This window comes from Nicotiana sylvestris, chromosome 12, assembly GCF_000393655.2.
Source record: "Nicotiana sylvestris chromosome 12, ASM39365v2, whole genome shotgun sequence".
Lineage (NCBI taxonomy): Eukaryota > Viridiplantae > Streptophyta > Magnoliopsida > Solanales > Solanaceae > Nicotiana > Nicotiana sylvestris.
Genome location: NC_091068.1, coordinates 66,333,944 through 66,351,117, shown reverse-complemented (window position 1 = coordinate 66,351,117; position 17,174 = coordinate 66,333,944). Strand labels below are relative to the sequence as shown.

The following is a 17,174-nucleotide window of genomic DNA, read 5'->3' as shown; positions in this document are numbered from 1 at the left end:
CTTATCAAGATGAACTTTTTGAATAGAAAATCTAGAAATTATGCTCGAAATTAAATTATTGAGCAAGTTACCTCGCAAAATATCATATTGCGGGTTAATAATAATCCCACATGTAACCATCTCATAGATGCATCTTATGTGGTATACATGGCAAGTGAATGAGCCCATATTCACTTTTGATATTTCCAGCGTTTATGGGATTCAATTCCAATTTTAGTTGGTCTACTAATTAATGAGAACAAGCAACCTAGGAGAATTCGTAAAGAACTTTCTAGTTCTTTAATGTTTACTCATTTGAATTCTCTTTTATTTTTGCACATCATACTTAAATTGATATGACTAAACCAGCTATGCCAACTGGATATCAATAAACTCCAAGTTTATTATGATATAAGTTTTATATCAATAAAGTTCTACTTTATTGTGGTATTCTTTTATTTGTGTAGTACAAACTGAAGAATAAAGCGGGTAACTTTTCACATATATATTACCCCGCTACAAGTTGTAGTAATAGAAAATATTAAATCTTTCCTTTATTTATAGTCTCAATATAATCAACTGCTTTCGCGTGTACTTTGAAAACTGAATAAGTTTCTTTGAGACTTACTACACCACAATACCTTATTGGTAATCAGTTGTGTTTCTCCAAAATAGTATAATTGGCTCTTGCAGAGTTCTCAATTAATTTTGTACTACCACATATTCATCAACATCAATATGGTGAATATCTCTTTTAAAAAGAAAGTTATATCATTATGGTTATGGTCAAAATTATATGCAAGATATGTTTCTTGCATTAATGTTATTCTTTAATAATTGCATTACCAAAATATTTTGGTGTGCAATAGGTACGTGACCAATGACCATTCATGCCATAATAATGACATTATTTTCTTATATCATCTCAAACCTCCTTCTAGAAGTGAGTGTGGTATATTCACTGCCACTAGCACGTTCATATTCTTCCAAGAATGAATATGTATTCATAAATTAGATGTTTTCATATTCACATCATGAATGGGCCATAATCATCTATATGTGCTTTATAAAATCTCATGTCAAATCGATGACAAATATTACTTTCACAAAGTGAATGATTATTTTGAGAATCCTTATTGTTCTCATTACCACAATGATGACGATTATAATTTCGTCTATTGCCACGTCCACATTCATTGATACATTCATAGTAATAATTTTTGTCTTCTTTCAGACTTATCACATACTGCTATCACATTCTCTAAAGGGAATGAGAATTGAGCAAATTCAATGGGACGGGTTTTCAATTCTTTGCCCACAATCATACATGAATTTGATCATGACAAGGCATAGAAATTTTACCACTTTGGGTGGTTATAATATCTTTCAAACTTCATTAGAGTTGCAATCAAAATTTATCGTTTTTGCTTGTACTTAAAACAAATTATAGAATGTCAGGAATTTGAAAGAGAAAAGTAAAATACTTACCTTAAATCCAGAATTTAATCATGAAGGAAGTTCATAGAATAATTGACAATCATTATGCTCAATCCCAAATCTTCTACTCAATTGGTTAGAGTCTCGTGCTGATAACATGTTATGAAACAATAAAAGAAGAAGAAGAGTATTGCAGAGAAAAGTAGGGAGAGAGAATTCTTATTGATTTTGGGATGAATTACAATGGAATAGAACCCCCTATTTATAGGGAGAGATCGGCTTAGCCACCAAGCAATAAACCCTAGAATCTCTCTAAATATAGACATTCACCTTAAATAGAATTCTATTTATAACAACAATAATTTATTGAGAGCCTTTTCACGGGGAATATATATAATTTGTAGAAAGAATCAAATTAATTTTGGTAAATAGCAAACTTTAGATAATTCGGATATATAAATTTGAAATATTATATAGGAACTAAAATATCTCTTTTGACAAGAATGTACCTTTTCCTTTGCACTCGGGGAGTTTTTGGCCCAATAGTTAATGAAGTTGAAATTAATTTCAAATATAGTGATTCAAATTTAATAAAGACACAATTAGATAACTTAAATATTTAACCGTATTAATAGATAGCAGCAGTCTTTGTCCCAAAGTGCTCGATGTTTTATTGCTTTTTGCTCCTTAATTTTTTTTTTTTTTTTTTTTTACAATTTTTCGACCAATATTTTAAGTGTATTATTTTCTTATTTGATAATGAAAAAAGTATAATTTATGGCGATATTATTACTTTTCATATAATTTTTGAATATTTAACATTCATTAAAAAATAATTTAGTTTAATTTAACTTTAAAAGCAGATCATCGATAAGCACAATGTCATAAATTGATACCGAGTATGATTTTCACCTAAGTGTAAGTGTAAATTTATCTGCTTGCATGCTTATTTTATTCACAATAACTTTTGTAAGTTTAACTCTAAACTAAGAACTACTGTATTTTACTCCCTCCGGTCCATAATAAGTGATCAATTTGCCTTGAGCACACCCATTAAGTAAATACTAAATTCTACACAAAAATAGTTAGTGTGACTAAACCATCCTTAATTAAATATTGCAACATAATTTAATGTGAGGAATAAAAGACTTTTTAGGAATAAGTACATAAGGGTAATTTTGGAAAAACAAATTTAATTTTTTCTTGATTATATAAATAGACACTTATTTTGGATCAAAATAAAAATGCAAATTGATCACTTATTATGAATCGGAGGGAATATACTCCCGGAAAACAACACTAATTTTAAACCTCAAATTCATAACCCAAAAAAAAAAAAAAATATCTCTGGTTGTATCATTTTCCGGACCAATGTATATTACTTAAAAAAAAAAAAAAAAAAAAAACAGCAGATCACTCTGTACCCTGCAATAAATCCAGAGAGCTAAATAATTTAAGGAATCTTTTTAAAAGAAAAAAATATATAAAAGTACATGTGAGAAGAATATAAAAAACTCTCTGTGGCTTGATTGAAAGTGAGTGAAGTAGACTTGTAAACTTCTAAATAATACTAATAATAATATATACACGCTTAGCATCTTGTTCAATATTATTACTCCTCTCCTATTAGAGATCTTTTTCCTTTTCACCTTTACTTTCTCTACAAACATACCCACAAGCAAAAATCTAAAGAGCAAAAAAGATCAAGTTCTTTTTAGTACATTTGAGTTGTGTTTATTGTCCTCAAATCGGTGCAGGTAAAAATACCAGAATTGTTGCTCTTTACTTGTATAGTTGGAAAAGAACTATCCAATCTTGGATCCTGTAATTGTGGTTCTTTACATGTTTCTAATCAAATTCTTACTCTCTTGTTAGTTCCATTGTTGAGTTTGTGCTTTTGATTATAAGATATCAAAAGGGTCTCTTTCTTTTTGGGTTTTTGACTTTTGTTGATTGAAAGATTAGCTGAATGAGTGATTAGGAAATACCCAAACTGCATTTTAATATGTTTGGTTTTGCTCTGTGAAAAACCCTCCCTTTTTCATTCCTTTTATGGAGAAATTGTATATTTTTTTATTAGGTTATCAATTTTGGCTGCCATTTTCTAATATATGGATTTTAGGTAAGCTGTTGATTTGAGAGTATGTGTTTTATTATTTACATGGTTGCACTCTTTTTGTTCCCTGTCTTATAGTACCTTTAAGTCAATTTAAATTGTACAAGGTTGTTATTTTCTTACATGGGTTGTGTTATATTTCTTGTCTTTAAAGTAAGTTTTGGTTTTACTTGCCTTCGAATTGATTCTAGCTAATTCAACATTGTCTACCAAACAGCCTTGTATTTTAATTGAAATTGAAGCAATGGTTCTTGGACTGAGATCAAGGCACAAAAAGGGTGCTTCTGTGCAAGTTGAGTACGTTATTCAGGTAGACGAGATTAAGCCTTGGCCTCCATCACAGTCCCTGAAGTCTGTTCAGTCTGTGTTACTTCTATGGGAAAATGATGGTCAGAACTCTGGATCTATCGTGTCTAGTGTCGGGGATACCAACATTGAATTCAAGGAGTCTTTCACACTTCCATTAACTTTATGTCGAGAAAAGAAGGCCAGTGACAAATTCCAGAAGAATTTCTTGGACTTTTATCTGTATGAGCTTCGTAAGGATAAGACAACCAAAGGGCAACTTTTGGGGACATCTATAATAAATCTTGCGGATTTTGGACTGCTCGAGGAGATTGTATCCATTTACACTCCACTCAACTGCAAGAAGAGTTCTAAGAACTCTGAGCAACCAGCTCTGTTTGTTAACATACATCCTGCTGATAACAGGAGTAGCTCAAATTCATCCCCTAATGTTAGCATAGGGAAGCAACGTCTATCCATAGAACAGGATGGGCAAGGGTCTGTTGCAGATTCGGTGAATGAGAAAAATGATGATGAGAGTGAGATTGCATCTTTTACTGATGATGAGTCACCACATTCATCACAAAATGTTTATGAGGCTTCACCATCTCAACAAGGGAAGGTAGTTGTAATACTTATATTCTCATTGTCATTCCTGATCCTCTGCAAAGCTTTTATGTTTACTTCATCGTCAAGAAACTAAAAATGGCCATTTACCCATTTTGGTTTGGATTATGTCTTCTAATTCCTTATAAAGAAAAAAATATGTCGTCTAACTTAATTGGTTTGTTTGATTTACTCAGTTTCATTCAGTCAGTAAAAATGACACTCAATAATTATGCCTACTTCAGGAACAGTTCTCATAATCCAAGCCTAATAGGCCGTTAGACTCATTCTTTTTGGCGTACTGCCTCTAGAGATAACACTGTAAATTGTCAGTTCTTGAATTTTGGCTATATCCACGGAGTTAAAATATTCTTTGCATTTCAGCTTGAAACATGTTTCTACTTTACTTATGTTAGGTGATAATAGCTTGTTCTTCTTTTTCCTTGACTGCCCCGTGACTGATTTAGTAGGGTCTTGGATTCACCTTCTATACTAACTAATAAGTGTTTTTCTATACGTAGAAGTCGGTACGGAAGTTGCTTGCCTACTAGTCTACTCCCCTTTGATAATAGACTATATGGAAAGCCTGTAGAAGCGTCCTGTTTCAATCTGATGTATTGTAGGTTGTATGGTTTGTTCTACTACATATGTCTGTACGTCAGGCAGTTTGTTTAGTAACGTTATACCATGACTACCTGTAGATTGCACATGAATCCATAATTGAAAACTTGCTGAGGGACGATCCAGAACCTGATCTACTTTTTGGACTGGACTCTGCAGCAAAGCTCATGGATTCTACCAAAAGAAGTTCTAGAAAACCAGCTAGTAATGTAGCTCCAGAGTTGTCAGGCAGCTTATCTTTAAACAGAGGGCACCCAGTGGACAATGCCACTTCTTTGTCTAAATATTCTGAAAGAAGTATGACGTCAATACAGAAGAAGCCTGCTTCTCAATTAACAGGATCTTCTTCCTCATTCCATAATTTTGGAGGTAAAAATGGGAAGGCAAGTAGCTCTGAGACAGTCCTCGAGCAGCAAATTCTGATGCATGATTTTCAGGAAGATATTGCTGAAAAGAAAGGCCTTCCTAAAGATGATGTCAAAGTCTCTGCAGAAAATGGTCGCGGCCATAGATTTCCATCCACCATCGACCATCTCGATGCATCTATTGAGGGTAGCTCTAGGCCAGCCAGTTCCAATTCTGGTCGTCGTCATGACTTCCAAGATAAACCGAAGGACCATGCTGAAAGTAAAGCACTCAAAGATTTACATGTTGGCGTGGTGAATGGAAAAGAAATGGAGTATCTAGAGATTGAAGAGGATGAGATCTTGAAGGAGATTCCTCATTTTTCAGAAATCAAATCAGAAATCAGCAGGAAACGCAGCACTTTGAAGGGCGATGCTCTTAATTCGAATAAAGTGCTTGGATTGCAGGGATCTAGCATCACCAATGGTAAATCGAAGGATGCGAAGTCCCATCAGTTGACTGACTTACCTAACAGAAGCGGGCTTCCTAGTAGCAGCCAGATTCCAGAAAAGGCAACAAAACTGCATGTTTCGGAAGATGCCCGTTCTTATGGTAAAGGTAACAAACCAATGAATGGATCTCCTGACCGGAGAAATGAATGGAAGGCAAGAATTGAGACACTTGAGGAAGAATTAAGGGAAGCGGCAGCTGTTGAGGTTAGCCTTTATTCAGTAGTGGCTGAGCATGGCAGTTCTGCACACAAGGTCCATGCTCCAGCACGGCGCCTTTCTCGATTTTATGCTCATGCTTGTACAGCAAAATCCCGAGCTAAACAGGCAGGTGCTGCAAGAGCTGCTGTTTCAGGTTTAGTTTTGGTTTCAAAAGCTTGTGGAAATGATGTTCCAAGGTATGTGATCTTCAAATACATAAAAGAACTTGGTACAAGTCACCTTTTTGTCTTTGAGAAGTGCATTCTTATTTCTTTTGTACTGGCTTGACCGCTATTTTTTATCACCAATAGTAGTTCAGCATCAAAGTAAAGCCTTAAAACAATCTGGCAGTAACAAAAGTCAATGAAATGGAGAAACTGTTCTGATATCTGAATAAATATCTTGGATAAGGGTGCTGATATGTTTTTCTTTCTTAAATGAGAAGCTTTTGATGAGGCTAATCACCATATTTGCTCATTGGACCTGACTGACGACTGTCTGATTTATTATTTTTTTGGGAGAGGGTTGGGTGCTAGATATTTTCAAGAAAGAATAACTCTAGAAGCCCTGATTATCTTACTTTATAAGAAATAATAATAAAAGTAAAAGCTCTAGAAGCCTTGACATCAAAATTCAAGTGTCTTAATACAATTATCAATCAAAGATATTGTTTGATAGTTATATAATTAATATGTAATTAGTCCGAGTCCCATATTGAATAGGAGTAGGATCTGTATTATGTACAGTTATAAATAGGGCTCATTGTATTATAATTAATTGATCAATATAGATTTTTTTCCCGTGCATTCTCACATGGTATCAGAGCATTAGTGAGAAAAGATCGACGTGCGTCATTCCAACGACATCTGGGAAGAAAGAACTCAGTTACCGTGCGATTTTCCGGTGACCTAAGTGACTGTTTGCGTCAAAGTCAGTAATTATCAGTGTTGTGCGAAATCCAACACCACCACAAGGTTCCCAAGAGAGAGGCGACCAAACCCCAGAAAGATTCTCTTGAAAAAGCCCACGCACGCGCCCCCACGTGCCTGTCGGAGATATGCTGCCGCCGGGCGCGTCTGTCCCACGCGCCGGTGCATGAGGACCGTTTCGGACAGAATTTGAAAAAGTTTCTATTGGATAGTGTCATCGCCTTGCAATTCCGAGCCTACCCATCCAATTTAAACCAAATTCCGACCATTTTATATTTTTCCGGCATGAACAGTGATTTCCAGAAAATTTTCAATTTTTCTGGCGTGAATAGTAATTTCCAGAAGGGATTCCGATTTTTTCGGCGTGAACATTATAATGTCATTCGTATCAGAAGCCTTTGACTCAGAATCCGTTGGATCCAATGCATTGAATCCAATCCAGGTGGTTTCTTTTATCAGATTATATTGAGTTCCTTCAGTACAAATCATGTAAACAGACATCTTTAGAGATAACTTCGTTGTTCAAACAGGTAGTAGCGTGACTTGTCTCTCCCAATCTTCAACCTCCGAGTCTTGGGTCATTGATTCAGATGCATCTGATCACATTTCTGGCAATAAATCTCTTTTCACTACTATTTCATGTTCTCACTCTCTTCCAACTGGCAAACGGGTCTCAAACCGTGGCAACTGGAATAGGCCAAGCAAGTCCACTACCTTCCTTACCTTTACATTCAATTCTTTATATTCTTGGTAGTCCTTTTAATCTCATAGCCGTTAGTTGCTTAGCCAAATCACTTAAATGCTCTGTTTTATTTCTTGATGACCTTGTTTTTATACAGGAACGCAGTACGGGCGGATCATTGGTACCGAACGTGAATCAGATGGACTTTACTACCTTATCCTTGCAAAATCACATGGACTCACATCTTGTCTTCCTTCAACAACTAGTCCTGTTACTAATTCACCAGATTTATTACATAAACGGTTGGGACATCCGAGTTTGTCAAAACTTCAGAAAATGGTATCTGGTCTATCTCACTTGTCCACTCTAGAGTGTGATTCATGTCAGCTCGGTAAGCATACCCGCTCCCATTTCCTTTGGCGTTTTGATAATCGAGCAGAGTCACATTTTACTTTAGTCCATTCAGATGTTTGGGGTCCTAGTCGGGTCAGCTCTACCTTGGGATTTCGCTGTCGGTTTCATTGATGATTATTCCAGGTGCACTTGGATATTTTTGATGAAAAATCAATCTGAGTTGTTTTCTATTTCCCAGACCTTCCACGATGAAATTCAAAATCAATTTGGGGTTTCTACCCGCACATTTCGTAGTGATAATGCCCTAGAGTATTTGTCTTCCCCATTTCAACAGTTTATGAACTCTCATGGGATTATTCATCAAACAGCTTGTCTGTACACATCCCAACAAAATGGGGTAACTAAAAGAAAGAATAGACATCTTATTGAAACTGCTCGTACCCTACTCATACAATCTCATGTTCTGTTTCGTTTTTTGGGGATGCAGTTCTTACATCTTGTTATTTTTTTTTTTTTTGAGAAGGTAACAATTTTGTATATATATCAACTGCACCAAGGAGGTGCAGTCTTTCAAATTTACAGAAGATGGTATAGGAAGATCTTAAATCCCTACTGTACTACAGAGAGCCTAGGACATCAATAATGGATTCTGGATCTTCCATATACTTTTGTTTACACCAAAAGTGGAAAAGAATTAAACATTTCATTTTCAATTTCTATATGGTGCTACTTCTGTCTTTAAAGCATCTCTGATTTCTCTCTGACCAAACTGTCCACCAAATGCAAGCTGTGACTATTTTCCATCTTTTTTTCTTATTGGATAAGGTGCCGTAATTGCTCCAACATCTTAGGACGTCCATTATATCCCTAGGCATTACCCATATGATCCCCTTCAGATTAATGAAAATCCTCCATAGTTGTTCTATAATCCTGCAATGCAAAAAAAGATGGCTGATTGTCTCAGCCTCTTCACCGCATAGATAGCATTTGGAGCATAGGTGGAAGCCCCTTCTGATGAGGATGCCCCGAGTCAGAACTGCTTTTCTATCCAAGAGCCAAGTAAAGCAGGCAACTTTATATGGAATTTTGACTTTCCATATTAACTTCCAAGGCCAGCAATCAATCTGGTTATTAGAGACGTTGAATTCCTTGTATGCTGATTTGATTGAGAAAGTACCTTGCCTGTTCCCTTGCCATAGAATACAGTCTTCAGAGAGTGATGTCCCCTTGAACTGATCTAGTGTTTTGTAAAATTCTGTTATCCTGGTTATCTCCCAGTCATTGAGTAGTCTTCTGTAGCTAAGGTTCCAACCATGGATAGACCATACTTCACCCACAATTGCTTCTTGTTGCTGGTTCAGGATGTAAATGTCAGGAAATAGCTGCTTAAGTGAATTTTGGCCAAGCCAGTTGTCTTCCCAGAAAGAAGTTTTCAAACCATTACCTATTCTGAAGTGGGCCTTGCTTCTGAATTTTGGCCATAAGTTTCTAATGGACTTCCAGAGGCTTACTCCATAAGGACCACTAACATGTTTGGTTGCCCAGTTGCCTTCTACTCCATATTTCCCTTTGATTACTTCCTTCCAAAGTGAATTTTCATTGGAACCATATCTCCAGAACCATTTCATCATCAAGCTGTGATTTTGTACTCTCAAATTCCTGATTCCTAGTCCTCCTTTCTTCTTGCTGACTGATAGAGTATCCCATTTGACTAGATGAATTTTGTTGTCGTTGTTGTTGCCTTGCCACAGAAATTTCCTTCTCATTGCATCTATTCTTTTCACCACATTGACAGGAATAGGGAATAGAGACATCATGTAAGTAGGTAAGGCATCCAACACACTATTAATCAAGATTAGTCTTCCTCCCAAGGACAAGTATTGACTTTTCCAATTAACCAGTTTCTTTTCACACTTCTCCAGTACATCATTCCAATTCCCTTTGGACTTGCTCTTAGCTCCTAGAGGCATGCCCAAATATATAGTCGGTAGTTCCCCTATCTTTCCTCCAAGAATGTTAGCCAGGTTTTGGAGCCCATTTACCTTATTAACGGGATATAAATGGCTTTTGCTCCAATTAATGTGTAACCCAGAAATAGCTTCAAATAGAACGAATATCACCCTCATCATCTTCAGTTGTTCTCTGTTAGCATCACAGAACACCAGTGTGTCATCGGCATATTGGAGGTGTGTGATTTCCAGGTTGTTGGCTGCCCTGTGAGATACGTTGAAACCCTTGACCCAATTGTTGATTTGAGCAGTTTTCAACATGTCATTAAGGCGTCTGTGATGGAAAGAAGCCAACTAGTGAGCCATTTACCAGGATAGAAAATCTTACTGTGCTTATGCAAAACTTGATCCAATTGACCCATTTGTCTCCAAAACCCATCTTCACTAAGAGCCCAAGTAAGAAGTTCCAATTTAAATGATCAAAGGCTTTCTGAATGTCAAGTTTGCATAATATCCCTGGTTTCTTACTTCGTATCCTTGCATCTATACACTCGTTGGCAATGAGAATGGCGTCCATAATCTGTCTCCCTTTGATAAAGGCCATTTGTTGAGTGTCTACCAATTTGTGCACAACTTCCTTGAGTCTCTCAGTAAGTAGTTTTGAAATTATTTTATAAAGGCTACTTATAAGGGAGATAGGTCTGAAATCTTTCAGTTCTTTGGCGCCCTTCTTCTTTGGGATCAAAGCTACGTAGGTTGTATTGAAGCTTTTCTCAAAGATTCCTCTATCATAGAAGTTCTGTACAACAGCTATTACATCTGTGCTGACCACCTCCCAGTAATGGGTGAAGAAAGCCATGGAGTAGCCATCAGGTCCAGGGGCTTTGTCCCCAACACATGCTTGGACACTATTCCATATCTCTTGAGCTTCAAATGGACTCTGCAACATTTGGTTTTCTTCGGCTGTGATTGTGGGACACACTCTGAGGTTGCCTTGCAGCCTCCATTCTTCTGTTTCTGCATACAAGCTTTGATAGTATGTGACAATCTCTCTTTTGATGTCAGCTAGGTTCCTCATAGGTTGGCCTTCTACTTCTTGTTATCTTATTAATCGTATGCCATCTTCAGCCATCCATAATCAAGTTCCATTTTCTGTCCTGTTTCCTCACTTACCTTTGTTCTCTTTTCCACCACGCGTCTTTGGGAGCACATGTTTTGTCCATAACCTTACTCCAGGAAAAGATTAGTTAGATCCTCGTGCTCTTAAGTGCGTATTTTTGGGTTACTCGAGAACACAAAAGGGATATCGATGCTATTCTGCTGACTTCCAGTGGTATTTTATGTCTGCTGATGTTATCTTCTTTGAAACCTAATCATACTTTACAGGTCCAGGTAATTACTTAGATATTTTTGAGGTGCTACCAGTTCCATCTTTTGGAGATTCAGTCACTATCTCCCATTCATCTTCCTCTGTAAATCCAGCTTCACCACCTATATAGCTCTAGTTCCACTACCTATAGCTCCAGTTTAACCTTCTACAACTCCACCACTCTTAACTTATCATCGTCGTCCGCGCCCAGCATCAGGCCCAGCTGATTCACGTCCTGCACTTGACCTTGCTAATACTTTGGACTTGTCTCCTCTTAGTCAACCGATTGCACTACGGAAAGTTATACAATCCACACTTAATCTTAATCCCTATTATGTCGGTTTAAGTTACCATCGTCTATCATCACTCCATTGTACATTTGTATCATCTTTGTCCTCTGTTCCCATCCCTAAGTCTACAGGTGAAGCGTTGTCTCATCCAGGGTGGCGACAAGCTATGATTGACGAAATGTTTGCTTTACATACGAGGGGTACTTAGGAGCTTGTTCCTCTTCCTTCGGGTAAATCGACTATTGGTTGTCATTAGGTGTATGCAGTCAAAGTTGGTCTAGATGGCCAAGTTGATCGACTTAACGTTCCTCTTGTTGCCAAAGGGTATATTCAGATATTTGAGCTCGATTACAGTGATATTTTCTCTCTCATGGCTAAAATAGCATCAGTCCGCCTTTTTCTATCCATGATTGTTGTTCGCCATTGGCCTCTCTATCAGTTGGACATTAAGAATGTTTTTCTTCACGGTGACCTTGAGAATGAGGTTTATATGGAGCAACCATCTGGTTTTGTTGCTCAGGGGGAGTCTAGTGGCCTTGTATGTCAGTTGCGCCGGTCCCTCTATGGTCTAAAGCAGTCTCCTCGAGCATGGTTTGGTAAGTTCAACACAGTTATTTAGGAGTTTGGCATGACTCGTAGTGATGCTGATCACTCTGTGTTTTATCGTTCTGCTTCAAATCTCAGTATTTATCTGGTGGTTTATATTGATGATATTGTTATTACCGGCAATGGTAAGGATGATATTACTAAGTTGAAGCAACATCTCTTTCAGCACTTTCAGACTAAGGATCTGGGCAGATTAAAGTATTTTCTAGGTATTGAGGTCGCTCAGTCTAGCTCAGGTATTGTAATTTCACAACGGAAGTATGCCTTAGACATTCTTGAGGAGACAGGAATGAAAGGCGGTAGACCTGTTGATACCCCTATGGATCCGAATTCTAAACTTTTATCAAGACAAGGGGAGCCGCTTAGCGATCCTGCAAGATATAGGCGGCTGGTTGGAAAATTAAATTGCCTCACAATAACTAGACCTGATATTTCCTTTCCTATGAGTGTGGTTAGTCATTTCCTGGATTCTCCATGTGATAGTAATTGGGATACAGTTGACCGCATTTTTCGATATATAAAATCAGCTCCAAGCAAAGGATTATTGTTTGAAGATCGAGGCCATGAGCAAATTGTTGGGTACTCAGATGCTGACTAGGCAGGATCGCCTTCTGATAGACGTTCTACGCTTGGATATTGTGTTTTAGTAGGAGGTAATTTGGTGTCTTGCAAGAGCAAGAAATAAAATGTGGTTGCTCGGTCTAGTGCAGAAGCAGAATATCGAGCAATGGCTGGGGCAACATGTTAGCTAGTTTGGATCAAACATTTGCTTAATGAGTTGAAATTTGGTGAGATCGGCAAGATGGAACTTGCGTGTAATAATCAAGTTGCCCTTCATATTGCATCAAATCCGGTATTCCATGAGAGAATTGAGATTGACTCTCATTTTGTCAGAGAAAAGATACTCTCAGAGCTATTGCTACAAAGTTTGTGAAGTCGAATGATCATCTTGCAGACATTTTCACCAAGTCTCTCACTGGTCCTCATAGTAGTTACATATGTAACAAGCTCGGTACTTATGATTTGTATGCACCAGCTTGAGGGGGAATGTTAGATAGTTATATAGTTAATATGTAATTAGTCCGAGTCCCATGTTGAATAGGAGTAGGATCTGTATTATGTATAGTTATAAATAGGGCTCATTGTATTATAATTAATTGATAAATATAGATTTTTCTCCCGTGCATTCTCACATATCAAATATCTTTTGTCCCGGGAATAAAAATGGAAACAATAATGATGGGTGGGTCTCCCCTGAAATCATGATTGTCAAAATTCAGGTGTCTCGTCATCCTACTGCACTATCAGTTATTAGTTAGCTTTTCTATGGAATAAAGATAGTTTCATTAATGATCTGCAATAGGCATAGAGGGATGAAAGTGCTTGCCCTTCTGTACCACAGAAGAAATGTCAGCTGTCTGTTTCTTGATTTACAGGTTGACTTTTTGGTTGTCAAATTCAGTCATGTTAAGAGCAATTGTTAGCCAAGCCGCTGGAGGAAGGAAAGAAGGTGATAGATCATATGCAGAGAGCAATAGGGGCAAATCTAGTTTAAACGGAAGATCCTTGAAAAAAAGGACTGAGTTTTCTTCCAATAAAGACCTCAACAATAGTCTAACAGATGAACTTGGTGACTGGGAGGATACCGAAACATTTATGCTTGCTTTGGAACAAGTCGAAGCTTGGATTTTCTCCCGCATTGTTGAGTCTGTGTGGTGGCAGGTTGATCCTATAATTTGCTTCTGCTGCTCTCTTTCTGTTTCTTGATTCAATGAATAATGTTTCTTTTTCTACATTGCTGCTGTGACTTATTTTGTTTTTATGACCTGCAGACTTTGACTCCGCATATGCAAAACACAGCTGCAAACTCTGGTGGAAGATCAACAAGTGTTAAAAAAACCTATGGGCGTAGGTGTAGTTTGGGAGATCAAGAGCAAGGTAATTTCTCCATTGAGCTCTGGAAGAAGGCTTTCAAAGATGCCTGTGAAAGGCTTTGCCCGGTCAGGGCAGGAGGACATGAGTGTGGCTGCTTGCCGCTGCTGGCTAGATTGGTAAGTTGATTGCACACTCACCCCCGTTCGACAGAGTTAATTGTGCACTTCCTTTGAAGGGCTTATTTGAACATGTACTAGAAACTGGCTTAAGTTAACATTCCACTGCATTGTCTCTAATGGAAATAGCATTTCTCCTGTGTATGAACATGTGCATTTTGGTGTTATTATTATTAATAGGGAATTTCTGTTTTTGCGGTTAAATGAGAAGCTATACTTTTGTTACTAGGACTACTTTGTTTGGACGCGTGCAACATTGAACAAGCTTTTCATAAATGCTTTCTCAATTCTGCTGCTTGGCTCTTACTGTTGAGCTCTTTGTTTATGGGTTGTAATAGGTAATGGAACAGTTGGTGAGTAGATTGGATGTGGCCATGTTCAATGCAATCCTTCGTGAATCAGCTGAAGAAATGCCAACAGATCCAGTGTCAGATCCCATTTGTGATTCTAAGGTCCTCCCAGTCCCTGCGGGGAAATCAAGCTTTGGGTCCGGTGCACAACTTAAAAATGCTGTGAGTTGTCAAGCTTCAATGGTTTTCAGCTTAATTCAGTAGTGCATTACTGATATGTCATTCTTCTTACCCAATATGAGATCTCCTCAAAGTAGCACCCCCACCCCCCCAAAAAAAAAAAAAAAACTACCTGTATTCGAAATTAGTGGAAATGTATCAGAGACTCTTACTCGTGATAGATGTCTTAAGCAAGAGGCTCACTGAGAGAGGTCGTATTGATTTGCAAATACTTGTTGTTGGCAGATTGGGGATTGGTCTAGATGGCTATCTAATCTCTTTGGAATTGAGGACAATGATTTCTCAGGTGACGGTGAGGATCTTGTTCATGAAAAGGCACCAAGTCCTGCCAAGCCTTTCCGTCTCCTCAATGCTCTAAGTGATCTAATGATGCTTCCCTTTGAAATGCTTGCGGATCCACAAACAAGGAAAGAGGTGAATCCGTCAGCATTAACATTGTTTGATGCGTTTCAAGCTACATTCTAAGTTTGTTCTTACTGTGCTGTTTGAAGGTTTGTCCTATACTTGGTCCAACTTTGATCAGGAGGGTTCTCAATGGTTTTGTTCCAGATGAGTTCTGTCCGATCCCAGTTCCCCCCGATGTCCTCAGGGCACTGGATTCTCAGGTTGTGTTTGCTTGAAGTTTTGGAGTTTTTGCTAATCTCATTGCAATTTCATTTAATGCTTTTGACTGAAACTTTTCCAGTTTCCAGTTTTCTCATGAATGTTCATTTCTTAATCTAGGATGATGCAGTAGATACTCCTGAAGAGCCTGTCTCGACTGTCCCATGCACTGCGTCTCCAACATCATATTTACCCCCTTCGGTGAGGTCCATTATAACCTTTCTTGGAGATACAGGAAACCAATCTTTACAACGAAGTGGTTCATCAGTGCTCAAGAAATCATACACGAGCGATGATGAGCTTGATGAATTGGATTCGCCATTGACTTCAATAGTAGCTGATAGATTCCGGGGTTCTCCTAATCTAGCAAAGTTTAACTTGGTCTCCAAGGGAAAGGGTGACAGGAATATTGTTAGATATCAGCTGCTTCGGCAAGTTTGGAGAGACCAAGAACACTAAAGAACAAGCCACGGTGGTGTAAATATGTAAAGGCAGAGTAAATTTTTTGTTTATTTGCTTTCTTCAGCTGCTAAATGCCCAAAGATGAACTTCAAGACAACAATGTTTCAAGGTGAACTTCACTTGTTTGAGTCTCCCACATTTTCCAATAAAAGTTACCCTTTGAAGTTTGTTATCTATCTAAAAAAAAAAAGTTACTTAATATTATTAAGTTGATTTCTTCCCATTTGCCCAAACACATAGTTATCCAGCATTTATGTTGGTGGGAAGTAGTAGAAGGTATCCAGTAGAATAGTTCATGAGAAAATACATGCTATAAAAGATTTTAAATAAAAGGGAAAATACATAAGTTTCACCTTAAATTTGTCTCAAAATTACACACTTACAGTTTACTTTACGGACGTCCTTTTATCCCTTATTCTTGCTCAAAGTGTAACTATATTATTCTGGTTCAAAGTCCAAACCATATTCTAATATGTATCTCAGAAAACTCTATTTCCCTCACTTTCATTCTATCTAATAGAATTTTTCCATCAAAATATTAAAATTGTTGAACTTGAATATCAACATTAGTGACCCACTTACTTTTTCATTCCTGAGAATTCTTATACTTCATGTTCTTAATCTCCAACGTCTCACCATTTTCCATCTCTTTAAATTGATTTGACCTTCATGAAACACATACATACACAATCAACAGATCTCCTCTGTATAGTGATATCCATGGTCAAATTTCCTCTCTACATCTTAAATTTTAATTTTTCGTAAATGAATTTATGTGAAAATAATTTACCAGAAAAACATTAGTTTGGCAGTCTTTTAGCGGAAACTTTTTCCGGCAAAACCCAAATGCTTTTTTTTTTTTTTTTCTTTCCTGTTCCATCTCTTCACATTTTCTGTCAAAATAGAGCATCAAAGATGCCGCCGGAACAACAAACTTTTTGTCCGGAGAAAAATGATAAACGTCGATTTTTGTTGCTGCCTTGCTGGTTCGTAAAGCTGAAACCTTCCGTATTTAATTGTGGGGAAGAAGAAGAAGAAAAGGAAGAAAGGGAAGAAGAAGAAAAAATAAAAAGAAAAACTTAAATTTAATATTTGTGAAATTTAATGCATTTTTAACTTGTTTTTCTGCTCTTTCAAGAAAGTGTAGATACTCTCTACGCCTGTAAAGTTAAGTGCAACTAAATTTTTGGGACAAGTTTAAGGTGAAACTTATATATTTTCCCTTAATAAAAAGCACCGATGAGTTGCTT

At 37.3% G+C, this 17,174-nt stretch overlaps 1 protein-coding gene across 1 annotated transcript; it reads left to right on the top strand.

Annotated features, from left to right (window-relative positions):
- The first annotated feature begins 3,011 nt into the window (after positions 1-3,011).
- Positions 3,012-16,091, top strand: LOC104213993 (uncharacterized). Its single transcript, XM_009763578.2, has 9 exons — positions 3,012-3,173; positions 3,750-4,439; positions 5,125-6,296; positions 13,715-14,000; positions 14,111-14,329; positions 14,668-14,841; positions 15,085-15,273; positions 15,351-15,464; positions 15,583-16,091. Exons 2-9 carry the CDS (start codon positions 3,777-3,779, stop codon positions 15,919-15,921), a joined length of 3,156 nt encoding a protein of 1,051 aa, XP_009761880.1. The 5' UTR covers positions 3,012-3,173; positions 3,750-3,776; the 3' UTR covers positions 15,922-16,091.
- Positions 16,092-17,174: the final 1,083 nt, after the last annotated feature.

Coding starts and splice junctions, on each gene's coding strand:
- LOC104213993 (XM_009763578.2), top strand. CDS start 3,777: ATGGTTCTTGGACTGAGATCAAGGCACAAAAAGGGTGCTTCTGTGCAA. Junction 6,297..13,714: donor TGTGGAAATGATGTTCCAAG/GTATGTGATCTT, acceptor CTTGATTTACAG/GTTGACTTTTTGGTTGTCAA. Junction 15,274..15,350: donor ATCCACAAACAAGGAAAGAG/GTGAATCCGTCA, acceptor TGCTGTTTGAAG/GTTTGTCCTATACTTGGTCC.